Genomic DNA, 25158 nt, shown 5'->3' on the forward strand with positions numbered 1-25158 from the left:
CAGCTCCACCACGTCCAAGTCCAGACACAGTCCAGTCACCTTGCCTTAAGTGGCTAATCCTATTTAGCTAACCCTGTTAATTTCATCACCCATAAGGTTAGGCACTGGCTCTGCCCTGTAGACATAGCCTGGTGCCAGATCCGTTTGTGCTGTCTCGTCAATGTGACAATGACCATAGGAGTTTGCAAGACATCACAAACAGATTGGGGACCAAGCTACATGCGGGAAGGGCAAAATCTGGTCTAACCACATGTGCAACTCTTCTGTGTCTTGTTGACATGTTGACAGGTTGCCCACAAGGATACTTTGGGAAACACTGTAGGCGGAGGTGTAACTGCCCCAACAACGGGCGCTGCCACCGTCTCTATGGAGCCTGCCTGTGTGCCCCAGGGCTGTACGGGCGCTTCTGCCACCTGCGTGAGTACCCATATCCTCTAGACTACAGTACCCAGCAGCCACCATGACTGACATCTTAATGTAGTAGAGCAGTGTTCTTCAGCTGACATCTTGAAGCTTTTGTCCTAGCTTGATTCAACTAATAAACTGAACATCAACCACCTGTTCAGTTGAATCAGGTGTCTTAGTACTGGTCTGGAACAAAATCCTGCACTGCCTAAGTGTGTCTCTTGGACCAGATTTTAGGAACACTGCAGTAGTGATAGATGAAGAAGATTATGTCGATTCCCTTTCCGTAGCTTGATCCCTGATCCTAGAGTTGTAGTGAGAGTACCTTCTCTTCTCCAGCTTGTCCCAGGTGGACTCACGGTGTTGGCTGCTCTGAGGAGTGTGACTGTGATCTTGAACATTCCCTGGGCTGCCATCCCAAGAACGGGACCTGTCTGTGCAAACCTGGCCACCATGGCTCTCAGTGTCAGCAAGGTAAACTGTTCTGGATCAGACAATACAGTACACGGATATTGAGATTATTGAAAAATAAAAACTTACATTGTTGTCTGGATGATAGTGAAGCTCCTCCCCTGTGTGTGCGTGTGTGTGTGTGTGTGTGTGTGTGTGTGTGTGTGCCACTCCAGAGTGTGATCCAGGGTTCTATGGTAGTGGCTGTTGGCAGCAGTGTGACTGTGCAGTTGGGGAGACCTGTGACCCTAGGAGTGGAGAGTGCGCCCGGAGTTGTCCTGCAGGGCTCCATGGGAACTTGTGTCAGCTGGGTGAGCCAATCCCCCTGTGGAAGAGACTCCCCAACCACAATGCATGTACCTAGGGACAGGAGTGTTTCCTGGTCCGTTCAGGAACAACTCCTGACCTTACATTCTGAGAGAGCACTTTTGTATTGTTCCCTCATGCATGTGGAAATATTAATGGGTGTGTGAGTGTGTGAGCGCCTGCGTGCTTGTACATACATGTGTGTGTGTATTAGTTTGCTCAAAAGGTTTCAATTGTGTTCCTCTTCTGGCAGCTTGCTCTACAGACCAGTGAACCGTTTCAGTGGCTTTCGTCTCTCCTTTGCTCCAGAGATATTAAAGAATGTTCAGGAGCTCTGTTTAAATCATAACTCGGTCTCCCTACAGATAGCATGGACAGGTTATTTTAGACCTAATGCATCGTCCAGACCTCCAGGAGGGTCCCTTTATTAAAGCAAACAAATCATCCATCTCTTTAGGGTTTTGTTTCGCTTTGAATTGACGTGAGGTTGTGAGAAGTGGCCATGCAACATCAGTTCACTTTGAGCTCACCTTGCTACTGCACACGATCCCAGTGAGGGTGATACACAGGAAATGAAAAAAGGTTTGTGTAACCCTTTCTCTCTGTTTCTCTCTCCCTCCATCATTCCGTCCTCTGTGTATCTGTATGTAGCCTGCAGTGCTGGTCAGTTCGGGGAGAACTGCCTCCGGACGTGTGTGTGTGGAGGAGAACCCTGTGACCCCATGACAGGAGAGTGTATCTGCCCTGTTGGGAAGACAGGAAAGACCTGTCAACAAGGTAGTTAGAATGCTTCATAACTCATTATTTCATACCTGTATTACTGTTCAAATGTATTATTACTCATTATCATACTGTATTTATATTTCACTTAAATCTCATACTGTTTCTTCCATATTGTCCCTCACTGTTTTTCAAATCTGGGGATCTACATTCAAACAGTACAGTACAGTCGTGGCCAAAAGTTTTGAGAATGACACAAATATTAATTTTCACAAAGTTTGCTGCTTCAGTGTCTTTAGATATTTTTGTCAGATGTTACTATGAAATACTGAAGTATAATTCCAAGCATTTCATAAGTGTCAAAGGCTTTTATTGACAATTACATGAAGTTGATGCAGAGTCGATATTTGCAGTGTTGACCCTTCTTTTTCAAGACCTCTGCAATCCGCCCTGGCATGCTGTCAATTAACTTCTGGGCCACATCCTGACTGATGGCAGCCCATTCTTGCATAATCAATGCTTGGAGTTTGTCCACCCGCCTCTTGAGGATTAACCACAAGTTCTCAATGAGATTAAGGTCTGGGGAGTTACCTGGCCATGGAGCCAAAATATCTATGTTTTGTTCCCCGAGCTACTTAGTTATCATTTGCCTTATGGCAAAAGTGCTGGAAAAGGCATTGTTCGTACCAAACTGTTCCTGGATGGTTGGGAGAAGTTGCTCTCGGAGGATGTGTTGGTACCATTCTTTATTCATGGCTGTGTTCTTAGGCAAAATTGTGAGTGAGCCCACTCCCTTGGCTGTGAAGCAATCCCACACATGAATGGTCTCAGGATGCTTTACTGTTGGCATGCGTGCAGATGCACTCACACCTGCCTTCTGCCATTCCTGAGCAAGCTCTGTAGTGGTGTTGCCCCGATCCCGCAGCTGAATCAACTTTAAGAGACGGTCCTGGCACTTGCTGGACTTTCTTGGGCGCCCTGAAGCCTTCTTCACAACATCTGAACCGCTCTCCTTGAAGTTCTTAATGATCTCATAAATTATTGATTTAGGTGCAATCTTACTGGCAGCAATATCCTTGCCTGTGAAGCCCTGTGCAAAGCAATGATGTCGGCACGTGTTCCCTTGCAGGTAACCATGGTTGACAGAGGACGAACAATGATTCCCAGCACCACCCTCTTTTTGAAGCTTCCAGTCTGTTATTCAAACTCAATCAGCCCTGTCCTCGTCAACACTCACACCTGTGTTAACGAGAGAATTACTGACATGATGTCAGTTGGTCCTTTTGTGGCAGGGCTGAAATGCAGTGGAAATGTTTTTGGGGGATTCAGTTCATTTGCATGGCAAAGAGGGACTCTGCAATTAATTGCAATTCATCTGATCACTCTTCATTCTGGAGTATCTGCAAATTGCCATCATACAAACTGAGGCAGCAGACTTTGCGAAAATGTATATTTGTGTCATTCTCAAAACTTTTGGCCACGACTGTAGTATTGGAAGACATCGGTCCACCAATCAGACCTGCTCTTCATCTATTTTAAACCTTTGACCTGAAGTCAGTTAAACTATGTGGTCATACAACTCAATTAGGGCTTATCCTGACCAAATGGCCTGACCACCAAAACCAAAACTGGTTTTCCCTAACTAGATTATAGCCCTGAGTTTTCGGAGCTTCCTGCAACAGGCCAGGAGTCTGTAACTGCAACCCTGACTACACAGGCCCAGAGAGGGACAAATAAACGGAGATAGCCTTCAGTCTTGCTAAATTGAGGATCGAAAGGAAAGAGACTGCGAAGGAGAAAGACCTTAACATAATACTGTGTTATATTTCACCCGGACTATTCCTCTGCTCAACAGTGTGTCCAACAGGGTCCTATGGGCCAGGCTGTGTGAGCACCTGTGTCTGTCACCCTGATGCCAGCTGTGACCATGTCACCGGACACTGCATCTGTCCCCCAGGCCGAACAGGACACGTCTGCACTAAGCGTAAGCACCCTGACTCTCACCGATACGTCAGTCACACACACACACACACACACACACACACACACACACACACACACACACACACACACACACACACACACACACACACACACACACACACACACACACACACACACACACACACACACACACACATACACACACACATACACACACACAGTAGTTTTCTTTACCAACCTGTGTGTGTGTGTGTCTCCACAGCCTGTGAGGAGGGGTCCTGGGGCTCTGGGTGCTCCAACAGGTGCCAGTGTGCAGACCGAGCCCTGAGTTGTGATGCTGTGACTGGACGCTGTGTGTGTGAGGCTGGCTTCACTGGAGACCACTGTGAACAGAGTAAGACATTTCTTTGGAAATACTGCCATCTTTAGGTAATACACTGTAACACATCTTTGGACCAGATCAAATCAAATGTTATTGGTCACATACACACATTTAGCAGATGTTATTGCAGGTGTAGCGAAATGCTTGTGTTTCAAGCAAGTGTTCTACAGATGTAGGATCTTCATTTTATCACTCTTTTGTTGCTGAGAATTTTCCGGTACCACAGGAAATGCAGATGAGCTTTGTGATTTACATACATTCACTGAAAACCCACACTAACACACGATTATATTAATAATATTGCACTTTTCATGTAGCTTACTTTTGGCCAGCTAATAGTCTAACTATCAATCAAGCAAAATTAGGGACTAAACATTAATATCCCGTTATTTGCCGTGACAAAAAACATGTCCTCACAGCAGCAAATGTGTATATATTCTGGCTAGTGATATCTCTGTCTGATGTTGTCCATGTGTCTCTACCATGTTCCCCCAGAGTGTGTGGAGGGCAGCTATGGGTTGGGCTGTGCCCTGGACTGTCAGTGTCAGCACGGGGCTCTGTGTGACCATGTGAGTGGAGCCTGCACCTGCTCCTCTGGATGGACCGGAAGCTTCTGTGAGAAAAGTAAGACTTGTGAAAAAAATGGCATATTCATTACTTTTCAGTTTCTTTGAGATTCATTGAGGCAAGCGTAGTTTTGTACACCTGAATTATTTGAGCTAAGTACCAGAAACAATCCATTGTCACCAAATAGTTAGGTAGCCTAGCGTGTTGGGCCAGTAACCAAAACGTCGGTCACTAACCAAATTTTATCTCTCTAAAATAAAATAAAATTACCTTACAATATATTTAAAACAAAATCATGCCTGTCTTTTCACTAGCCCATGTCATGGTAAAATAATAAAAAAGAATAGCTCTCTCTTTCACGGTGCGTTTTTAATTAAAAAGTTGCTTCAGAAGAATTTCTGAAAATTGAAAATCGCGTTTTGAAATCAAACCCTTCATTTATAGGGTAACAGGTAGCCTAGCGGTTAAGAGTGTTGGGCCAGTAACCGAAAGGCTGCTACTTCAAATCCCCAAGCCGATGAGGGGGAAAAATCTGTCAATGTGCCCTTGAGCATGGCACTTAACCCTAATTGTGCCTGTAAGTTGCTCTGGATAAGCGCGTCTGTTAAATGAACTTATACAAGGCTGTAAAATAAAGCGTAACTTATGGTCTCTTCTATTGGTCTAGTAATGAAAGTTCAAGTAGAGAAGCCACTCAGAATTCACAAACCACCACCCAGTTCTGTGACTAGTGTAACAATATACAGCTAGCTATACAACAGACCTCTAAACGGAGGAGAGATTGACAATGAATCTGGTGTCAAGTTGTCTGAAGCGCTTCGATTAAATATGAGTAAGTAATAAACTTCTGTTGTGGGACTATTGTCAGTGGTGGAAATAGTACCCAATTGTCATACTTGAGTAAAAGTAAAGATTCCTTAATAGAAAATGACTCAAGTAAAAGTGAAAGCCACCCAGTAAAATACTACTTGAGTAAAAGTCTAAAAGTATTTGGTTTTAAATATACTTAAGTATCAAAAGTAAAAGTGAAAATAATTTAAAATTGCGTATATTAAGCAAACCACATATTTGGTTTTGTTATTTACAGATAGCCAGGGGCACACTCCAACATGCAGACATAATTTACAAACAAAGCATTGATGTTTGTGTGTCTGCCAGATCAAAGGCAGTAGGGATGACCAAGGATGTTCTCTTTATAAGTGCGTGAATTGGACCATTTTCCTGTCCTGCTAAGCATTCACAATGTAGCGAGTACTTTTGGGTGTCAGGGAAAATGTATGGAGTAAAAAGTACATTATTTTCATTAGGAATGTTTATTTTTTATTTTTTTATTTCACCTTTATTTAACCAGGTAGGCTAGTTGAGGGCAAGTTCTTATTTACAACTGCGACCTGGCCAAGATAAAGCATAGCAGTTCGACATGTATAACAACACAGAGTTACACATGGAATAAACAAACATACAGTCAATAATACAGTAGAAAAAGTCTATATACACTGTGTGCAAATGAGGTAAGGCAACAAATAGGCCACGGTGGCAAAGTAATTACAATATACCAATTAAACACTGGAGTGATTGATGTGCAGAAGATGAATGTGCAAGTAGAGATACTGGGGTGCAAAGGAGCAAGATAAATAAATACAGTATGGGGATGAGGTAGTTGGATGGGCTATTTACAGATGGGCTATGTACAGGTGCAGTGATCTGTGAGCTGCTCTGACAGCTGGTGCTTACGGCTAGTGAGGGAGATATGAGTCGCCAGCTTCAGTGATTTTTGCAGTTCGTTCCAGTCATTGGCAGCAGAGAACTGGAAGGAAAGGCGGCCAAAGAGGAATTGTCTTTGGGGGTGACTAGTGAGACATACAGTTGAAGTCGGAAGTTTACATATACTTTGTTTGGAGTCATTAAAACTAGTTTTTCAACCACTCCACAAATTTCTTGTTAACAAACTAAAGTTTTGGCAAGTCGGTTAGGACATCTACTTTGTGCATGACAAGTCATTTTTCCAACAATTGTTTACAGACAGATTATTTCACTTATAATTCATTATATCACAATTCCAGTGGGTCAGAAGTTTACATACACTTAGTTGACTGTGCCTTTACACAGCTTGGAAAATTCCAGAAAATGATGTCATGGCTTTATAAGCTTCTGATAGGCTAATTGACATAATTTGAGTCAATTGGAGGTGTACCTGTGGATGTATTTCAAGGCCTACCTTCAAACGCAGTGCCTCTTTGCTTGACATCATGGGAAAATCAAATTAAATCAGCCAATCAGCCAATCACCTCAGAAATAGAATTGTAGACCTCCACAAGTCTGGTTCATCCATGAGAGTAATTTCCAAAATGACTGAAGGTACCACGTTCATCTGTACAAACAATAGTACGCATGTATAAACACCATGGGACCATGCAGCCGTCATACCGCTCAGGAAAGAGACGCATTCTGTTTCCTAGAGATGAACGTACTTTGGTGCGAAAAGTGCAAATCAATCCCAGAACAACAGCACAGAACCTTGTGAAGACGCTGGAGGAAACAGGTACAAAAGTATCTATATCCAGAGTAAAACGAGTCCTATATCAACATAACCTGAAAGGCCGCTCATCATGGAAGCCACGGCTCCAAAACTGCCATAAAAAAGCCAGACTACGGTTTGCAACTGCAAATGGGGACAAAGATCCTACTTTTTGGAGAAATGTCCTTTGGTCTGATGAAACAAAAATAGAACTGTTTGGCCATAATGTCCATTGTTATGTTTGGAGGAAAAAGGGGGAGGCTTGCAAGCCGAAGAATACCATCCCATCCGTGAAGCACGGGGGTGGCAGCATCATGTTGTGGGGGCACTTCATAAAATGGATGGCATCATGAGGTAGGAAAATTATGTGGATATATTGAAGCAACATCTCAAGACATCAGTCAGGAAGTTAAAGCTTGGTTGCAAATGGGTCTTCCAAATAGACAATGACCCCAAGCATACTTCCAAAGTTGTGGCAAAATGGCTTTAAGGACAACAAAGTAAAAGTATTGGAGTGGCCATCACAAAGCCCTGACCTCAATCCTATAGAAAAGCTGTGGGCAGAACCGAAAAAGCGTGTGCGAGTAAGGAGGCCTACAAACCTGACTCAGTTACACCAGCTCTGTCAGGAGGAATGGGCCAAAATTCACCCAACTTATTGTGGGAAGCTTGTGGAAGGCTACCCAAAACGTTTGACCCAAGTTAAACTATTTAAAGGCAATGCTACCAAATAGTAATTGAGTGTATGTGAACTTCTGACCAACTGGGAATGTGATGAAATAAATAAAAGCTGAAATAAATAATTCTCTACTATTGTTCTGACATTTCACATTCTTAAAATAAAGTGGTGATCCTAACTGACCTAAGACAGGGAATTTTTAATAGGATTAAATGTCAGGAATTGTGTCAAACTGAGTTTAAATGTATTTGGCTAAGGTGTATGTAAACTTCCGACTTCAACTTTACCTGCTGGAGCATGTGATACAGGTGGATGCTGCTATGTTGGAAACTGTAGTGAAGTAAAAGTAAAAGTTGTTAAAAATATAAATAGTAAAGTACAGATACCCCCAAAAAACTACTTACAGTATGTAGTACTTTAAAGTATTTCTACTTAAAGTACTTTCCACCACTGACTATTGTATTGGTTCCTCCTATATCGGTCTAATTTTTTGTTATTCTAGCTGTTATACTTTAATGATTAAGGTTTGACCGTTTGTTTTTAGATCATCATACTACCTTGTGCAACTGAGTAGGTATCCCCTTTCCCTTTCTCTAGAATCTGTTTAGCCACTCACCGTGGTTTAGTTTTAAACTACCAAGGTAACTTTTCCAGCGAAAAGTCCTGTGTTAGACTCTGGAGGGCGCTGGTGGATGTCTGATGGTCCCTGTGCAGATTCTCACACACATAGTCCAATTACAGTAAAACAAGACCAACTACATGTGCATATTCCAGAGTAGCTGGTCTCAAGCATGACTAACTCATTGATTTGATTTTGATTAGGCTTCGGCTGAAACGGTCTAATGTAAATGTGTGGTGTAAGATGTAAGTTACCAGTGGTGTAAAATATAGCCTGCTTCATGCGTGAATCACAGTCATGTCACATTATATCATAAGATACATTAACACACACCATTCTGACCTGTAGGATTTAACATGTCTAGCCATTACAAGCCAATGGTTTCCAACATCATAGACATCAGCCTTAATTGAAATGACCATCCAAACTAAAATATATATATTCTCACTCACTCACTCACTCACTCACTCACTCACTCACTCACTCACTCACTCACTCACTCACTCACTCACTCACTCACTCACTCACTCACTCACTCACTGTTCTGTTTCTAAAGTCTTCCCCCGCCCTTAAATAAGGTGTCCAGTTTCCCCATATTGTACAGGGGCCTCTTCCTTTAGGAGCAGTCAAGAAGTGATTTCTACAAGGCAGCGAGGGCCAGAGTCTCCCCTTCCATGTCTCTATGTCTGTCTGGCTGTGTGGTCTCCTGCCTTGGTTTATAGGCTGACAGGACACAGCGCTTTAACACACAGGCAGGGATCTGGAAATGATCCTCATTACTTCCTTAAAGGGGCAATCAGGGATTGGTATAGGTACATCATTTTTTTAAGACTTTTGAATGAATGACATATAGCCTTTAATTCTTGAAGAATATAACTTTTAAATGCATCATGAGCTTATTAGTTGAACTGTCAATATAAGATTGTTTTACTCCATTTTTTGTAATACCACATATCAAAGCATGGTTAAAACTATAATTTGGATCTATGGATGGCCATTCCTGACATCCATGAATTTGCGAGTGGTTACATTTTTCCAGCCCCATCGGTCAGTTGTTTACCAAAATAAGTGGTGGGGCCCGTTTGTTGTTTTTCAAATCCCAGATTTCCCCTTTAAAGAGCTGATTTAATCAGCGATGTAGCTAGCAGCACACTAGCTGGTGGAGTGTGAGGACTCCCAGTACTGACAATAAACAGAGGCACAACAGGCACAGCACACAACTTAAACCTTGCATCCACAGTGGAAATAGCAGCACAGACCAGGCTAATATCAGATGACACTTCACTCTGGGATTTAGTGGGAACCAAGTGCCCTCTTCTGGTGAAAAGAAGGATTGGCATTGGCGTTTGGCAACCTCAAACCAGGATCCCAATATCTATCTACATATTTTAAATGTGTATGTAAAGGAGAATTCAGAATTTTAAAAAAATCCCCCTTCAAATTGCACACAGTTAATTAACCCATTTAGATAATTTGACGATTTGGTTGGTCTCCAATGTAAACTAAGTGCATTTTGTAAATTGATAACGATAACTGATTTAAGCAATAAGTCACGAGGTGGTGTGGTATATTGGCCATATACCACAAGCCCCCAAGGTGCCATATTGCTATTATAAACTGCTTACCAACTTAATTAGAGCCGTAAAAATACATGTTTTGGCATACCTGTGATATACGGTCTGATATACAACAGCTGTCAGCCAATCAGTATTCAGGGCTCGAACCACCCAGTTTATAAAACCCTATAACCCTGTAGCTGTGTTGCCTAAAGATTACAGAGGTTACCAAATTACTAGAGGTCTGCTGGCCAGACACAATGGGCTGTGGTGGATGTCATGGTGAAATGTACCTCCACATCAACTCACACCCTGGCATCAAACATGACATCAGTCTGGCATCTCTGCCAGCAGCTCAAGGTATAGAGCCATCTAACCAGATGTTGACCAAATACAACCAGTACTGTACCACCATCACAGAATGAAACAGTACACAGAAAATGTACTTCCTTCTTGAGTCGTTTGCACTGCTGGGATGGTGTAAATAAAACTAGGCTGCATTACACACGGCAATGGATATTCTAACCTTGAGCCCCCGTCTGCTTTGCTCTTGCTGATCCAAACTTTTTGTTGTGCTGCCTGACCAATGGTGTGCTGTGTGGGCCTACAGTGGCAGTTCAGGAGGAGAGTCAAAGAATTCTTCCTAAATGTTTTTTGGATTATTCCAGAAAATATTAATTGAAAATTGACAGTTTATGGTGTTGAAAGTAGGCAAATTTGAGAAGGCATAATTCATTTCAACCATCATTTTAATTAGACTTTACTAACAACAAGAAGGCTTTGTGTTGGAGCCTATTTATTCATATTTAAGAAATAAGACGTATGCCTACCTGTTTGACAGAGGAAATGAGGCTTTAGGCTGCTATATCCATAGATTTCTCTGCCATTTCCTCCACCCACCATGCACTCTTTAAGTAGCCTACCTCCGTCTCAGTGAAGGGCTGTTAAATTAAAGCCGAGACTCAAATTGAGGGGGTATGAGAGGGTATGCCATAGGCCTTCCTTATATTCTAGAGAATGGCAAAAAGCACAGGCCTACCCCTTGTTAGCTTATGATTTTGAAGAAAATGAAATAGATCTGATTATATAAAGTGATCTATAACAGGGCTTTGGTCCGGATTGCTTTGTGCTAGAAACAAGCTGTAAAATACTGGTAAAAGACATGACTCCGTTGCATATGGGAATATTATTATTGCGTTTCATTGAGATTCTGAGGCTGAGCTACAACCTTCTGTAGCCAAGAGGACAACGAATGGACTTTGCTTGGGAAGTAATCTAATTCTGTCATTATCAATCGATTAAGCTATTCACTTTATGTGCAATAGAAGCTGTTTAAACCCAGACAGATTTTTAGGGAAACACTTTTTTGTGACCTTCTCTCGTTGGGTTAAGCCACGGAAGAAGAGTAGCCAGCAGTTAAAGCTTACAGTTTTCTGCGTTGGTAGGCCTACTCTGTCTGGGGTTGGAAGGAAGAAAAGGAGCCAGCGGTTAAAGCTTACAGTTTTCTGCGTCACTAGGCTTACTCTGTCTGGGGTTGGAAGGAAGAAAAGGAGCCAGCAGTTAAAGCTTACAGTTTTCTGCGTCACTAGGCCTACTCTGTCTGGGGTTGGAAGGAAGAAAAGGAGCCAGCGGTTAAAGCTTACAGTTTTCTGCGTCACTAGGCCTACTCTGTCTGGGGTTGGAAGGAAGAAAAGGAGCCAGCAGTTAAAGCTTACAGTTTTCTGCGTCACTAGGCCTACTCTGTCTGGGGTTGGAAGGAAGAAAAGGAGCCAGCAGTTAAAGCTTACAGTTTTCTGCGTCACTAGGCCTACTCTGTCTGGGGTTGGAAGGAAGAAAAGGAGCCAGCAGTTAAAGCTTACAGTTTTCTGCGTCACTAGGCCTACTCTGTCTGGGGTTGGAAGGAAGAAAAGGAGCCAGCGGTTAAAGCTTACAGTTTTCTGCGTCACTAGGCCTACTCTGTCTGGGGTTGGAAGGAAGAAAAGGAGCCAGCAGTTAAAGCTTACAGTTTTCTGCGTCACTAGGCCTACTCTGTCTGGGGTTGGAAGGAAGAAAAGGAGCCAGCAGTTAAAGCTTACAGTTTTCTGCGTCACTAGGCCTACTCTGTCTGGGGTTGGAAGGAAGAAAAGGAGCCAGCAGTTAAAGCTTACAGTTTTCTGCGTCACTAGGCCTACTCTGTCTGGGGTTGGAAGGAAGAAAAGGAGCCAGCAGTTAAAGCTTACAGTTTTCTGCGTTGGTAGGCCTACTCTGTCTGGGGTTGGAAGGTAGCCTTAACTTTTGAAAGTACCATGCTCAGATTCCTAATGACGTCTCAGATTTAATTATTTGCAAACAGGGACAGTTTCATTGCAAACAAAACACACTGATTTGGCATTGGAGAAATATGATAAGATGAACACATAGGCCTCTCTCACTGTCCATTCTTAGCCTGTCATTTGTGTGGTATTAAAATATTATATAAAAAATTCTGCCAATATGTCAAATTATGTCAAATTGCATATAATATTAATAAAAGGCTGTTTTTCACAGGCCTGAAAATACAATGACAGAATCACGCAATGTTTTTACTATAAAGATCTTTCCACTCCTATTCTTGTCCACAGTGGTCTGTGAACCCACAACCTCCTGGCCCTCTGCGCTATAAACATTCCTGTGTTGCCATGTAATGCTTACAGGATGAAGAACAGTTTCTAAAACTGCATATCTAAGGCTCTGGTCTGTCCAAGAAGTGAGGGTAAATGGTAGGCATGTTCTCTGTTATCCACTATGTTTTAATTATCATTTTGGGTTTAGGGGAGGGTCACTTGTTTTTTTTCTTCAAGTGTTCAGGGAGGGTTTAGGTCAAATATATTTAGCTTAAGGGAGGTCCATCCATTTTCATTTCAGAGAGGTCCCATTTTATCCATGTAACCCTCATTATACATCAAGTTCACTCCCTAATAAGAACAGCCAAAGACAGAAAACTATGAGGTGTTTTGCTAAAACGGCTGTTCTCCAAGCAGTTCGCCATGGACTCGGGGCTCATGTACGACACACTTAGTGAACTCGCCCTGTCCGAGTGTAGCCTGTCTTGCCAGATCACACTGGCCTAATGCTGAATAGGTCATTTTCTTAATAAACAGAAACAAATATAATAGAATAGTAGTAGGCTTATAGTACATTTGCACCAAAAGCACCTCCTCAGTCATTTCTTATGAGCTTTTAGGATACTCATTGTAGCCGAATAGTCTCAGTTTTTGTTTCCAGTGCAGCCAAAAGTCAACAGCGCGCAACACTAGGTAGGATATGCTTTGATTGAAACAAAATACAAGAAAGGCTAATAGTTTGTAACACCATCGGCTCTAATTCACTTAGAAACAGTCATTCAAGAAGATCTAAATGCATATTCCCACGAAACTGATTGAGGTCAGATGATTGGCATGCAGATGATTGGCAACGAGCTGCCAAAAATAACACTCAAACTGAAACTGGACAGTTTTATCTCCACATTCAAAGACTCAATCATAGACACTCTTACGGACACTTGTGGCTGCTTCACGTGATGTATTGTTGTTGTCTACCTTTTTGCCCTTTGTGCTGTGCCTAACAATGTTTGTACCACGTTGTGCTGCTGCCATGTTGTGTTGTTACCGTGTTGTTGTCATGCTGTGTTGTCATGTGTTGCTGCCATGTCGTGTTGTTACCGTGTTGTTGTCATGCTGTGTTGTCATGTGTTGCTGCCATGTTGTGTTGTTACCGTGTTGTTGTCATGTTGTGTTGTCATGTGTTGCTGCCATGTCGTGTTGTTACCGTGTTGTTGTCATGCTGTGTTGTCATGTGTTGCTGCCATGTCGTGTTGTTACCGTGTTGTTGTCATGCTGTGTTGTCATGTGTTGCTGCCATGTTGTGTTGTTACCGTGTTGTTGTCATGTTGTGTTGTCATGTGTTGCTGCCATGTCGTGTTGTTACCGTGTTGTTGTCATGGTGTGTTGTCATGTGTTGCTGCCATGTCGTGTTGTTACCGTGTTGTTGTCATGCTGTGTCGTCATGTGTTGCTGCCATGTCGTGTTGTTACCGTGTTGTTGTCATGCTGTGTTGTCATGTGTTGCTGCCATGTCGTGTTGTTTTCTTAGGACTCTCTTTATGCAGTGTTGTGCTGTTTGCCTAGTTAAATAAAAGTTCAATTAAAAAAGGTTGGACATTTCACGGATAAAACGTGAATAATTATAATTCACGATTGACAGTGATGGCCTATTTTGAAAATAGGTAAGATAAGACCATTTTTTAATGTCATGTACACCAGATAGGTGCAGTGAAATGTGTTATTTTAGGTAGGCTTTTAGGAGGGTGCACTTTATGCATATTATATAATGATGTTGCAACTGTTGGTACAAATATAATGCATCTGTCCGTACAAACTTTGATTGAGAAATTAAGACATCATTGGAAAAAAAGTTTGCGCTCCAGCACCTAAAAAAAATAGCACTGTACCACAGACACACAGCACCACAGACACACATCACCACAGACACACAGCACCACAGACACACAGCACCACAGACACACAGATGGATCCATGGCAGTATATTCCCTGCTCAGGCTGTAATGAGACAGTATAACTTTATAGTAGAACCACCACAAAGGCAGCGTGGGAAAATGTAGCATGATCCCCAGATCCATTTGTACGGTCTTGACTACTCCTATGCTTTGGTCATGTTTAGCATGGCAATGGCCATAGGTGTCGGCAAGACAGCACAAACAGATCTGGGACCAGGCTAAGAAAAAACGCACGGCGAGGCCAGAAGTCAGACTCTGTCTTCGTGTATTTCCCAATAGAAGGCTAGGTACAATAGTACTACTCTATGTAAATGAGAGGGGTTATTTGGCATAGGGTCAATTGGAACAAGGGATATGTTCAGACTGGGAAGCAGACAGTGCCAGGCTTCCCCACACACCACCAGGGCTGAAAGGAGGTGTGTCCTACTGCATCTGTTAATCAATCAGAAACGCAGTCAAGCGAGTGCAGCTTTAATCTAAACAAAGACATAAATGATGCTGTGCCTGTGTTGTAGTAACTGCTCTTAACATACAAACTGATAGTAAGTGTTGTCATTAGAGCTGTTGCTCTGTGATCTTGTACTTTTCAGTGACAAATTGAGCAATCAACGAGAATCGCAAAGTAAACACGGCATTCCTGTCTGTTTCACGGTTTAGTTGAGCTTATAGGCAATGTTTACAGCACATTGGAAAAGCCCCCTCTACATCCCCCCACACAGGGTTTTTCCATAACAGCCCTGGTGGACCTGTTCTGGGCCATAGAAAATGTGTTTACTAAACTCCATGGTTGTCCATTGACTCCACAGACATTTTCAACTATCAGCAGCCCCCCGCGCTCTCTCTCAATGAATGGAAAACAGACCCAGGACACTGTCATTGCTGAACACCAGCAGTGGGAACAGAACTGTGTGTGTGTGTGTGTGTGTGTGTGTGTGTGTGTGTGTGTGTGTGTGTGTGTGTGTGTGTGTGTGTGTGTGTGTGTGTGTGTGTGTGTGTGTGTGTGTGTGTGTGTGTGTGTGTGTGTGTGCGTGTGTGTGTGCGTGCCTGAATTGTGTCTATGCAGTGGTGGAAAAAGTACCCATTTGTCATACTTGAGTAAAAGTAAAGATATTTTAAAGGAAACGACTCAAGTAAAAGTGAAAGTCACCCAGTAAAATACTACTTGAGTAAAAGTCTAAAAGTATCTGGTTTTAAATATACTTAAGTATCAAAAGTAAAAGTATTCATAATTTCAAATTCCTTACATTATGCAAACCAGACGGCACAATTTGTTTATTTACGGATAGCCAAGGGCACACTACAACACTAGGACATTAATTTACAAACAAAGCATTTGTTTATTGATTCTGCAAGATCAGAGGCAGTTGGGATGACCAGGGATGTTCTCTTGATAAGTGTGTGAATTGGACCATTTTCCTGTCAAGAAGTAACTAGTACTTTTGGGTGTCAGGGAAAATGTATGGACTAAATAGTACATTATTTTCTTTAGGAATGTGAAGTAAAAGTAATAATTGGCAAAAACAGAAATAGTAAACAAAAGTACAGAATCCCCCAAAAACGTTAAAGTATTTTTACTTAAGTACTTTACAGCACCGTGTATGTCTATGCACTATCTACTGTGTGTGCGTGCGCAGTAACCTGGCTTTGTTTTGGGGCTGGGTTCCTAGGCCTTGACGACAGGCCTGTGGACTCAGCAGGTGTTCTAATTACCAGTCCTTGGTGTGTGTGTGTGCCCCTCTCTCCCACCCCCTCTGAGGGGCGGCCCGGCCCCCGTGTCTCCGCAGGCTTTGATGTGGCACGGACACTCCTCACATGTGGGACATGAGCTCACTTAACGAATGCAGACGCTCCACAAATGAACAGCTAGACCAGGGTACTGCAATTTGATATGGTATTTTTGGTAGGTGGTAAGACAGAGATGAGAGAGGTCAGACAGAGAGAGAAAGAGAGAGGGAAAGAGACAGAGACAGAGAAAGACACAGAAAGAGAGAGAGGGAGAGTTGGCATCCTAACCCTTTTCCTTCCCTCTGTATGTGTGTAAAGCTGGAAGGCCCTTACCAGAGGGTGTTTTATCTTGGCTTGCAGTGTGCCCGGACGGGTTTTACGGTCTTGACTGTGGCCAGATGTGCGAGTGCAGGAACGGTGCCCGCTGCCACCACATCACAGGAGCCTGCCTCTGCACCCCTGGCTGGTCGGGACCACACTGCATTCTGGGTATGGAAGCCACATCATTAAAACGGGGTGTGAGGGAGCCTCTACCAGTCCATCACAGCCTCCTCTCACCCTAAATACCATCTCCCATGTGTTCGAGAACAATTATCTGTTTAATGATACCCTGCCAATTCCTTTTTTAGGGATGCGTAAGGGGTGGGAGGGATGTAGGGGGGCAGATAGGATACCCCTCCAGCGTACACCGTTAATTGGGTCAGATTCTGGATAAATGCATCCACGTGTTTATAGCAATGCATTTAAAGGAGTTACTTGGCAAAGCTCTTTTAGGAGCATCAGTTTTACCCTCGGTACTCTCATGCAAAGTCTCTATCCACTGCTCCACAAAGTCTTCATGCCGTTTTAATGGATCTAGTGAAATACCCTCTTAAAGATCAGACTATGTCGTTTTCAAGTCTTATTCGAGAGGGCCTGGTCTCCCCAAAACATGTTTTGTGGTCCTGGTGACCCAAAGCCAAGAGTCAGCCCAAACCCACTTGTGTGACTTAATGTAATTTCATTTCAGACATCGATCATTAGTGACTAGTTTAGATAGGTAAAGTAAATGTGATCTATGCAAACGCAAAAATATATATTGGCCATATCTCAAGCATCAAATACAAGGCAAGTACATTCAAGCAATATCTCTCCATAGAGCAGGCATGTTTGTGCTTTAGTCAACCGCTCCATCGTGTCCCTTTTCATTCTTATGTATATGTTAGACAATGAATGACAAAAGGAATTGGCTAAACCACATAATTTCCCGTTACATAAATCTGATCACCATGTTGCAGGATTACATTCCTGCAATGCAGAATATTTAAACTTGTAATGTGTTTGAAGTTTTAAAAGGCTTCTGAAGTTTGTAATTTCAGACTTGACATTCCCTTATGAAGAATGTATCATCCCCTACAAAAATGTCCATTAATTATAATCCACATAATAATTCACATTTCCTGTTGCTGAAAGATTATTTTCCTCCTGTAGCAATCTTGCTCAAATTAAGATCCTACATTTATATATCTGTGTCGAGCAGACCACTTCATGTTGAGTGCTATAAAATGCTGACTTGTATTTAACTATATGACTGTGTATCCTGTCCTGTGTGGGAGGCAGCCTGCCCTAAGGGTGGTTTTGGGAAGAACTGCAGCCAGAGCTGTGAGTGTCAGAACGGGGCCACCTGTGACCACGTCAGCGGCCGCTGCAGCTGTGGAGCCGGATGGACCGGAGCCAGCTGCCAAGAGGGTGAGTGGCTCATCGGTCAACCCAGTATAGGGCCCAGTCTGACCTTAAACTAACCTTAACCTAACCCAGGACATAAGGAGCTCTGCATGGAACTGAAATCTATCTTCTACCAGAATATCTTTACGTAAAACATTCCCAAAAACAGTGACGGGTGATTATTATCGATTTTATTCCAATTACGATGAAATATCACAACAGTTGGTGAGTGTATGAATACACTGTTTATAGTATGTGTGTTTGGTCGGTGTAAGTTGTTTTAGAACAAACTCAGTGCAGCCTAACTGAATCCGAATCATCATTTCTATATGTCTGAATCGTATTGAACAATGACATCCACTTATTAAACTTCTGTCTGTGTGTGTTACTGTGTTCAGCCTGTTCTGCTGGGAGGTATGGAGAGGACTGTTCCCAGCTGTGTCTGTGCCAGCATGGAGGCTTCTGTGACAGGGTGACTGGCCAGTGTTCCTGCCCCAGTGGGTGGACCGGAGCAGCCTGCGAGCTGGGTGAGTACCCCCCTCTGTCCCTGGAGGTCAGATCAACCAGAGGAGTGAGGGCATTCATAGCTGTACTCACCTTGGTCCAAATCTAACCTGGGATCGAATTACTGTGCAAAACTCCCATTGACATCATTGCATGATTTACTAGAATACCAGAGTCAGGAACATGGTTTCCTGGTTAGGATTCCGCTCATTGTGTGGTGGATATATTGTGTGATCTGAGGCCTCTGTTCTCTGCCTCTCCTAGACTGTGGGGAGGGGCACTATGGAGAGGGGTGCACACAAACCTGCAGCTGTCAGAACGGAGGGACATGTGACAGAGTGACTGGGGGGTGTAGCTGTCCCCCTGGCTGGACTGGAGAGCACTGTCAGACAGGTGACCTGTGACATCACTGCTTCCAAATGCAAGGGATGCATCCCAATAGTTTAGACTGGGTCCCTACCTCATCTCTTTGGATCAGTGAAAGCAATCTGTCAGAAGCCAATGTAGAGATATGTTTTTTGCTACCCTGTTCTTGCTGATCAGTGTTGATGAAGGAAAGGAGTTGAGGAAAGAAAGCCACTAATGACTATTGAGATATACTCAAATGCCTCTTTCCTCCTCCAATTGGGTCATGTTCTGAAGGGAGAAAACGTTTTGAAACATAATAAAATGGGAAAGTCCTACCTGTACTTGTCCAATAAGAACGCAGATTTTCGTTTTCAAACCGTTTCTAAAACATATTGCTACGTTGTGCCCTACTGAACACCACCCATATGTCTGTGCTGCAGCGTGCCCAGGCGGTCTCCATGGAAAAGGGTGTGAGCAGAGGTGTCAGTGCGACCACGGGACAAGCTGCCACCATGTGACAGGCAGATGTGAATGTCACCCAGGATGGAGAGAGGCCCGGTGTAACAAACGTGAGTGTGACTTGGACAGGGGCCAGAAAGGGCCACTTTGGAAACAACACATCAAGTCATGCATTCTTCAGTTATACTATGAGAGCTCAATTACTGTAGAAAAAAATGTTATGTTACTTTTTAAAATACATCTGTTTTATTTGAATACATACCTTGGACTGAGATAGATACATTCGGTTTGTGGTTAAATCACGAATTGTCATTATAAGGAGGGTTCATCTTTATTTAAACAAGACAGTTGTACACATAACAAACTATTCACTGTTTAAAGTGAATATACCTTAGTTAGTGATGAATGTGTGTCTGATGTGCCCCAGCCTGCCTGCCTGGGGTCTACGGTGCTTCCTGTGCCCAGCGGTGTCAGTGTCAGTCTGGGGTGTCCTGCCACCACGTTACTGGGACATGTGGCTGCCCTGCGGGTCTCACTGGGAACGGCTGTGAGGAGAGTAAGAGCACATCACTATCACGTACCACCCTCTCTTTAAAACACACACACCCCACACCATCCCGCCTCTCCCCCCTCTCCCTCACACACTCAGCAGACATCTGATAAACGTTACACTCGGGTTGCCAAGTAAAACAAGAGACATTGTTTTTGTCTCCTGGGTGGATAAGGGCATTTGAAAGGCAGACATGCATAATGACAGCGCTGTAATTGCCTCTTTAGTCTGGAGTGGTTTCTTATCTGTCCTACACGCTGCCTCAGTAAGTGCTGTGGTTTCAGCGGAGAGAGAGGGAGAGAAAAAACATGTTTGTTTCATAGATTTATCTTCCCTTGTGTGAATATCTGAGTCTGTGAACTACTGCATTGTCTGAGTGTGAATGGGTATTTGAATGTGAGTGAGTGCTTAAATTATATTATGTCTGCAACAGAGATTGGGTTTGGAAATCCATGTACAAGCATACATACACCATGTTGAGTGTTGTAGTGCATGCGTCTGCATGTGTGTGCATGCGTGCGCATGCGTGTGCGCGCGCATGCGTACCTCTATGTCCATCTCCTCCAGTCTTTATTGTACATGCTTGTGTTTCCTGCAGCGTGTCCATCAGGTGTGTTCGGACTTTACTGTAGCCAGATGTGCCAGTGTTCTGGGGACCATGAGCAGTGTCACCCTGTCACTGGAAGGTGTACCTGTCTACCTGGTTACTACGGCAACCGTTGTGAACTCAGTAAGTAGTGACTACTGTTGGGTAGTCTACTGCTGTGAACTCAGTAAGTAGCGACTACTGTTGGGTAGTCTACTGCTGTGAACTCAGTAAGTAGTGACTACTGTTGGGTAGTCTACTGCTGTGAACTCAGTAAGTAGTGACTACTGTTGGGTAGTCTACTGCTGTGAACTCAGTAAGTAGTGACTACTGTTGGGTAGTCTACTGCTGTGAACTCAGTAAGTAGTGACTACTGTTGGGCAGTCTACTGCTGTGAACTCAGTAAGTAGTGACTACTGTTGGGTAGTCTACTGCTGTGAACTCAGTAAGTAGTGACTACTGTTGGGTAGTCTACTGCTGTGAACTCAGTAAGTAGTGACTACTGTTGGGTAGTCTACTGCTGTGAACTGATTTTTGTTTTTAATTATTCCGTGGCTTCAACAATGGAATCGCAGTGCACTTATGCAAAGACTGAGTTTGAATAAGTGTACTGTCTGTCTTTGTCTGTCTGCCCCTGTCTCACTTTCTCTGTCTCGCTCTTCGTTTCTTCGTGCAGGACAAACTAAAAATAGCTCCGGGTTAATTTATGGTTGTGGTAACTGTAAACTCTGATTGGTGATTCATTTGTATTTTGGTCCATTAACATTAGTATTTTCAAAAAGTACAAATTAAAATGTCAAAAAGATGATACATATAGATGTGTTTGTTAGTTTATCATACCCACTCTATTGAAATACACAATTTAAAAGCCAAATTCATAAAGAATAATACGCAGCAACAATATGCAGTAACTTACTTTGAAGAGATGGTGATTGGGTCTAAATCGGTATTTAAAAGTCAGTTTCCTTGTCTTTAACTGCCATTTCCCTGAAAGTCAGACTCTTCCCACTAGCAAACACATTTTTCTAAGCTTCAGAAGCATCTTTATTCACCACATTTTGTGTGGTTATCCTTAGACATAATCTCCAGACTCATACAGTCCCTTCAGAAAGTATTCACAACCCTCGATTTTTTACACATTTTGTTGTGCTAGGTGGGATGAAAGCTAACAAGACTACCTAGCCAACTAGCTAGCTAGCTCACTCACAAGACCAGCCAAGTTAGCTGCGTTGTTGCTTGCATGCGATTGGCTGTGGCACACAGCCTGGGAGACAGAGCTAGCTATCAGGCATTGTTCAGGGTTTAGATGCCCCTCGAGCTCTTAGCGAAAGGTAATGCACATTTAGCTGGCTAACATTATAACTGATAATGAGCTCCAAACACAAATGTAAGCATGGTGTTAGCATGAAATGTAGCATGTAACAAATTGACAGTTTAGTCACGGAAATTAGGCTTCTCCAAGCTCTGATGCTGCTGATGATCATTAGCAGCCTACCAAACTTACTAACTGCCTGGTACTCAGCACTCCATTGTCCCTCTAATCACTCTGACATCACCTCATGCAGCCTAGCACATAGGCCTATATGTTTTGATAAGGTTTGTATCACAACTAAAGTGGACAAATAACTTCTTAAAATTAAGCACATTAATCTGCTTTACAAGGGGTGTAGGCATACATGAGCAGCGTGTGAGTTTCAAGTTTGAGGAAGATCATTTTCAGCATCATTTTTACCTTTATAATAAAAGCATTACATGCATAATCACGTTTGTGGTCCGTTTTGATAGTGGTGTTTTCACGCTAATGGAACATTCACGCTTATAACCTACGCATCGCTGCGCTTATAATGGGAAGAAATGGACTAATAGTTTGTCAACATTTTAAGCTAAACGTTCTGATCTGTTGCGTAAGCCTCAGATAAAAATATTTTGTTGATGCTAGTGGTTGTATTAATTTGGGATCTATCGCATCCCACAGCTGTCCCAGACTGTTTGGAATATTTATTTCTCGCACAGAACATAATAGGACAACTTTTGTACTATGGGGATAGTAGCTTGACATATGCTAGTGCTTTTGCTGTTCGTTAGGCCTACTCATCTTGTTGGCTGACAAAAAGTAAACGTGGACAGTTCTTCCAATATCTTCAATATGCACCTCGGAATTGGATAAGGAAGCTCACAGTTGCGTCCGGATATGTCTGTCTTCACTTGTAGCCTGTGAGAAAGGCCAGATCGGGTGATGGAGAGCGGTGTGAGTGAGAAGTGCCTCTGAGCAGGCAGCACTCAGGGAGAAGGGCTGCAAAAGGCATGTTTTTTTTTAGGGTGCATTATGGCCACACAAAGGGGATGCCGCCGGGAAATTTGAGGCATTATCAAGTGCTTCTCAAATTGTGAATGAGAGACTGACAAAGTGTATTGCCTGTGCAAATACACATCAGAGCAACTTTTTTCAAATCATCATTAGAGTTGCATCATGCATCCTTACAATGTATTAAAAATTCAAATATTTAGCCCAACGTTTGTAAAACAACTAAAGTTACATTAGTAATGCTAAATTAAGCACATAGTAGTACTTATTTCTTTGTTAACCGGTCAACACAGAATAGCCGCATGTGCGCACTCCCTCAAATCGTTTGGAGAAAATATCCTTTCTATTTTATTCAGCTTTTTTCAATTGTATTCTTCATACTATAAAATAATGCCATGGAATTCTAAGCAAATCTTGTCTGCTAAATGAACTTGTGGAGCCTGGAGTGGCGCAGCGGTCTAAGGCACTGTATCTCAGTGCTTGAGGAGTCACTACAGACACCCCGGTTCAAATCCAGGCTGTATCACAACTGGCCGTTATTGGGAGTCCCATAGTGCGGCGCACAATTGGCCCAGGATAGGCCATCATTGTAAATAAGAATTTGTTCTTAACTGACTTGCCTAGTTTTAAAAAATTAAAGCTGACATCCATATGGCATAGCCAGATCAGGACAACTCAGAGTATGGAATTTTGTTCTTCTGAAAGAGACTACATTTTCTTCATATCATTTTTCTTTAGACCTACAGTTATTTGCTTGACAATCATCGGCTGACGAAATTTTGTGACTGCCACAGCCCTAGTAGCAATCAATAAAAACGTGCAGTGCCTTCAGAAAGTATTCAACCTCTTGACCTTTTCCACATTTTGTTGTGTTACAAACTGGGATTAAAATTGATTTAATTGTCATTTTGGTCAACGATCTACACAATATACCCTAAGGTCAAAGTGGAAGAAAATTTAGAAAATGTAAAAAGATTATGAAAATAAAACAATAATATATCTAATTTACATAAGTATTCAACCCCCTGAGTCAATACATGTTAGAATCACCTTTGGCAGTGATTACAGCTGCGAGTCTTTCTGGGTAAGTCTCTAAATGCTTTGCACAGCTGGATTGTACAATATTTGCATATTATTTTTTTTTTTAATTCTTCAAGCTCTGTCAATTTGGTTGTTGATCATTGATAGCCAGCCATTTTCAGCCAAGTCTCGCCATAGATTTTTAAGCTTATTTAAGTCTGTAACTAGGCCACTCAGGAACATTCAATGTCATCTTGGTAAGCAACTCCAGTGTATATTTGGCCTTGTGTTTTAGGTTATTGTCCTGCTGAAAGGTGAATTTGTCTCCAAATGTCTGCTGGAAATCAGGCTGAACCAGGTTTTCCTCTGGGATTTTGCCTGTGCTCTATTCTGTTTGATTCTCGGTAATGTGTTGGATTTGCCCCAAACATAACACTTTGTGTGTTGGGTATTGACATTATGGGGTATTGTGTGTTGGGTATTGACTTTATGGGGTATTGTGTGTTGGGTATTGACTTTATGGGGTATTGTGTGTTGGGTATTGACTTTATGGGGTATTGTGTGTTGGGTATTGACATTATGGGGTATTGTGTGTTGGGTATTGACATTATGGGGTATTGTGTGTTGGGTATTGACATTATGGGGTATTGTGTGTTGGGTATTGACTTTATGGGGTATTGTGTGTTGGGTATTGACTTTATGGGGTATTGTGTGTTGGGTATTGACTTTATGGGGTATTGTGTGTTGGGTATTGACATTATGGGGTATTGTGTGTTGGGTATTGACTTTATGGGGTATTGTGTGTTGGGTATTGACATTATGGGGTATTGTGCGTTGGCCAGTGACATTTGTTTTGTTCTCAACTTAATCCATTTTAAATTCAGGCTGTCACACAACAACATGAGGAACAAGTCAAGGGGTGTGAATATTTTCCGAAGGCACATAGGGAATTGTTAATATGTTGTCAAATGTTTATTCTAGATGACACATAATAAAAAATGGTGGGGGGAATGGGCTTCCATAGTTTTACGTGGCTCAGTGCAGCTGACAGGCGGCAACTACTGCGACAATTTCAGCTGTTGTATTTGCTATTACCATTTATACTGTAGTATGTTGTGTTGTGTTGAGGTCAACGAGAAGATTCTGTTTACAGTGCTGTCGGGCGAGCACTCAAGACGTCATCATTTCGCAAGTTTACCCAACAGTATTGACTCTCGAGATTCAATAGCTCTTGAGAACCTCTTGAAAATGTTAAAACAGCCTCTGTCTCTCTCTCTC

The 25158-nt window shown here is 42.6% G+C and overlaps 1 protein-coding gene across 4 annotated transcripts in view; it reads left to right on the forward strand.

Annotated features, from left to right (window-relative positions):
* LOC112265390 (multiple epidermal growth factor-like domains protein 6) overlaps window positions 1–25158 on the forward strand; it is an 82075-nt gene that overhangs the window by 51363 nt on the left and 5554 nt on the right. For 2 of the 4 annotated variants that reach the window (XM_042296039.1, XM_042296038.1), the window contains exons 16-29: window positions 289–417; window positions 745–879; window positions 1032–1166; window positions 1813–1938; window positions 3737–3865; window positions 4088–4219; window positions 4703–4831; window positions 16765–16893; window positions 18004–18132; window positions 18507–18635; window positions 18877–19005; window positions 19401–19529; window positions 19847–19975; window positions 20568–20699. In XM_042296039.1, coding sequence (XP_042151973.1) covers window positions 289–417; window positions 745–879; window positions 1032–1166; window positions 1813–1938; window positions 3737–3865; window positions 4088–4219; window positions 4703–4831; window positions 16765–16893; window positions 18004–18132; window positions 18507–18635; window positions 18877–19005; window positions 19401–19529; window positions 19847–19975; window positions 20568–20699 — 1821 coding nt within the window. The remainder of the gene's footprint in view (window positions 1–288; window positions 418–744; window positions 880–1031; window positions 1167–1812; window positions 1939–3736; window positions 3866–4087; window positions 4220–4702; window positions 4832–16764; window positions 16894–18003; window positions 18133–18506; window positions 18636–18876; window positions 19006–19400; window positions 19530–19846; window positions 19976–20567; window positions 20700–25158) is intronic. The other 2 variants (XM_042296040.1, XM_042296041.1) reach the window with 2 other exon arrangements.

Source organism: Oncorhynchus tshawytscha, linkage group LG13, assembly GCF_018296145.1.
Source record: "Oncorhynchus tshawytscha isolate Ot180627B linkage group LG13, Otsh_v2.0, whole genome shotgun sequence".
Taxonomy (NCBI): Eukaryota; Metazoa; Chordata; class Actinopteri; order Salmoniformes; family Salmonidae; genus Oncorhynchus; species Oncorhynchus tshawytscha.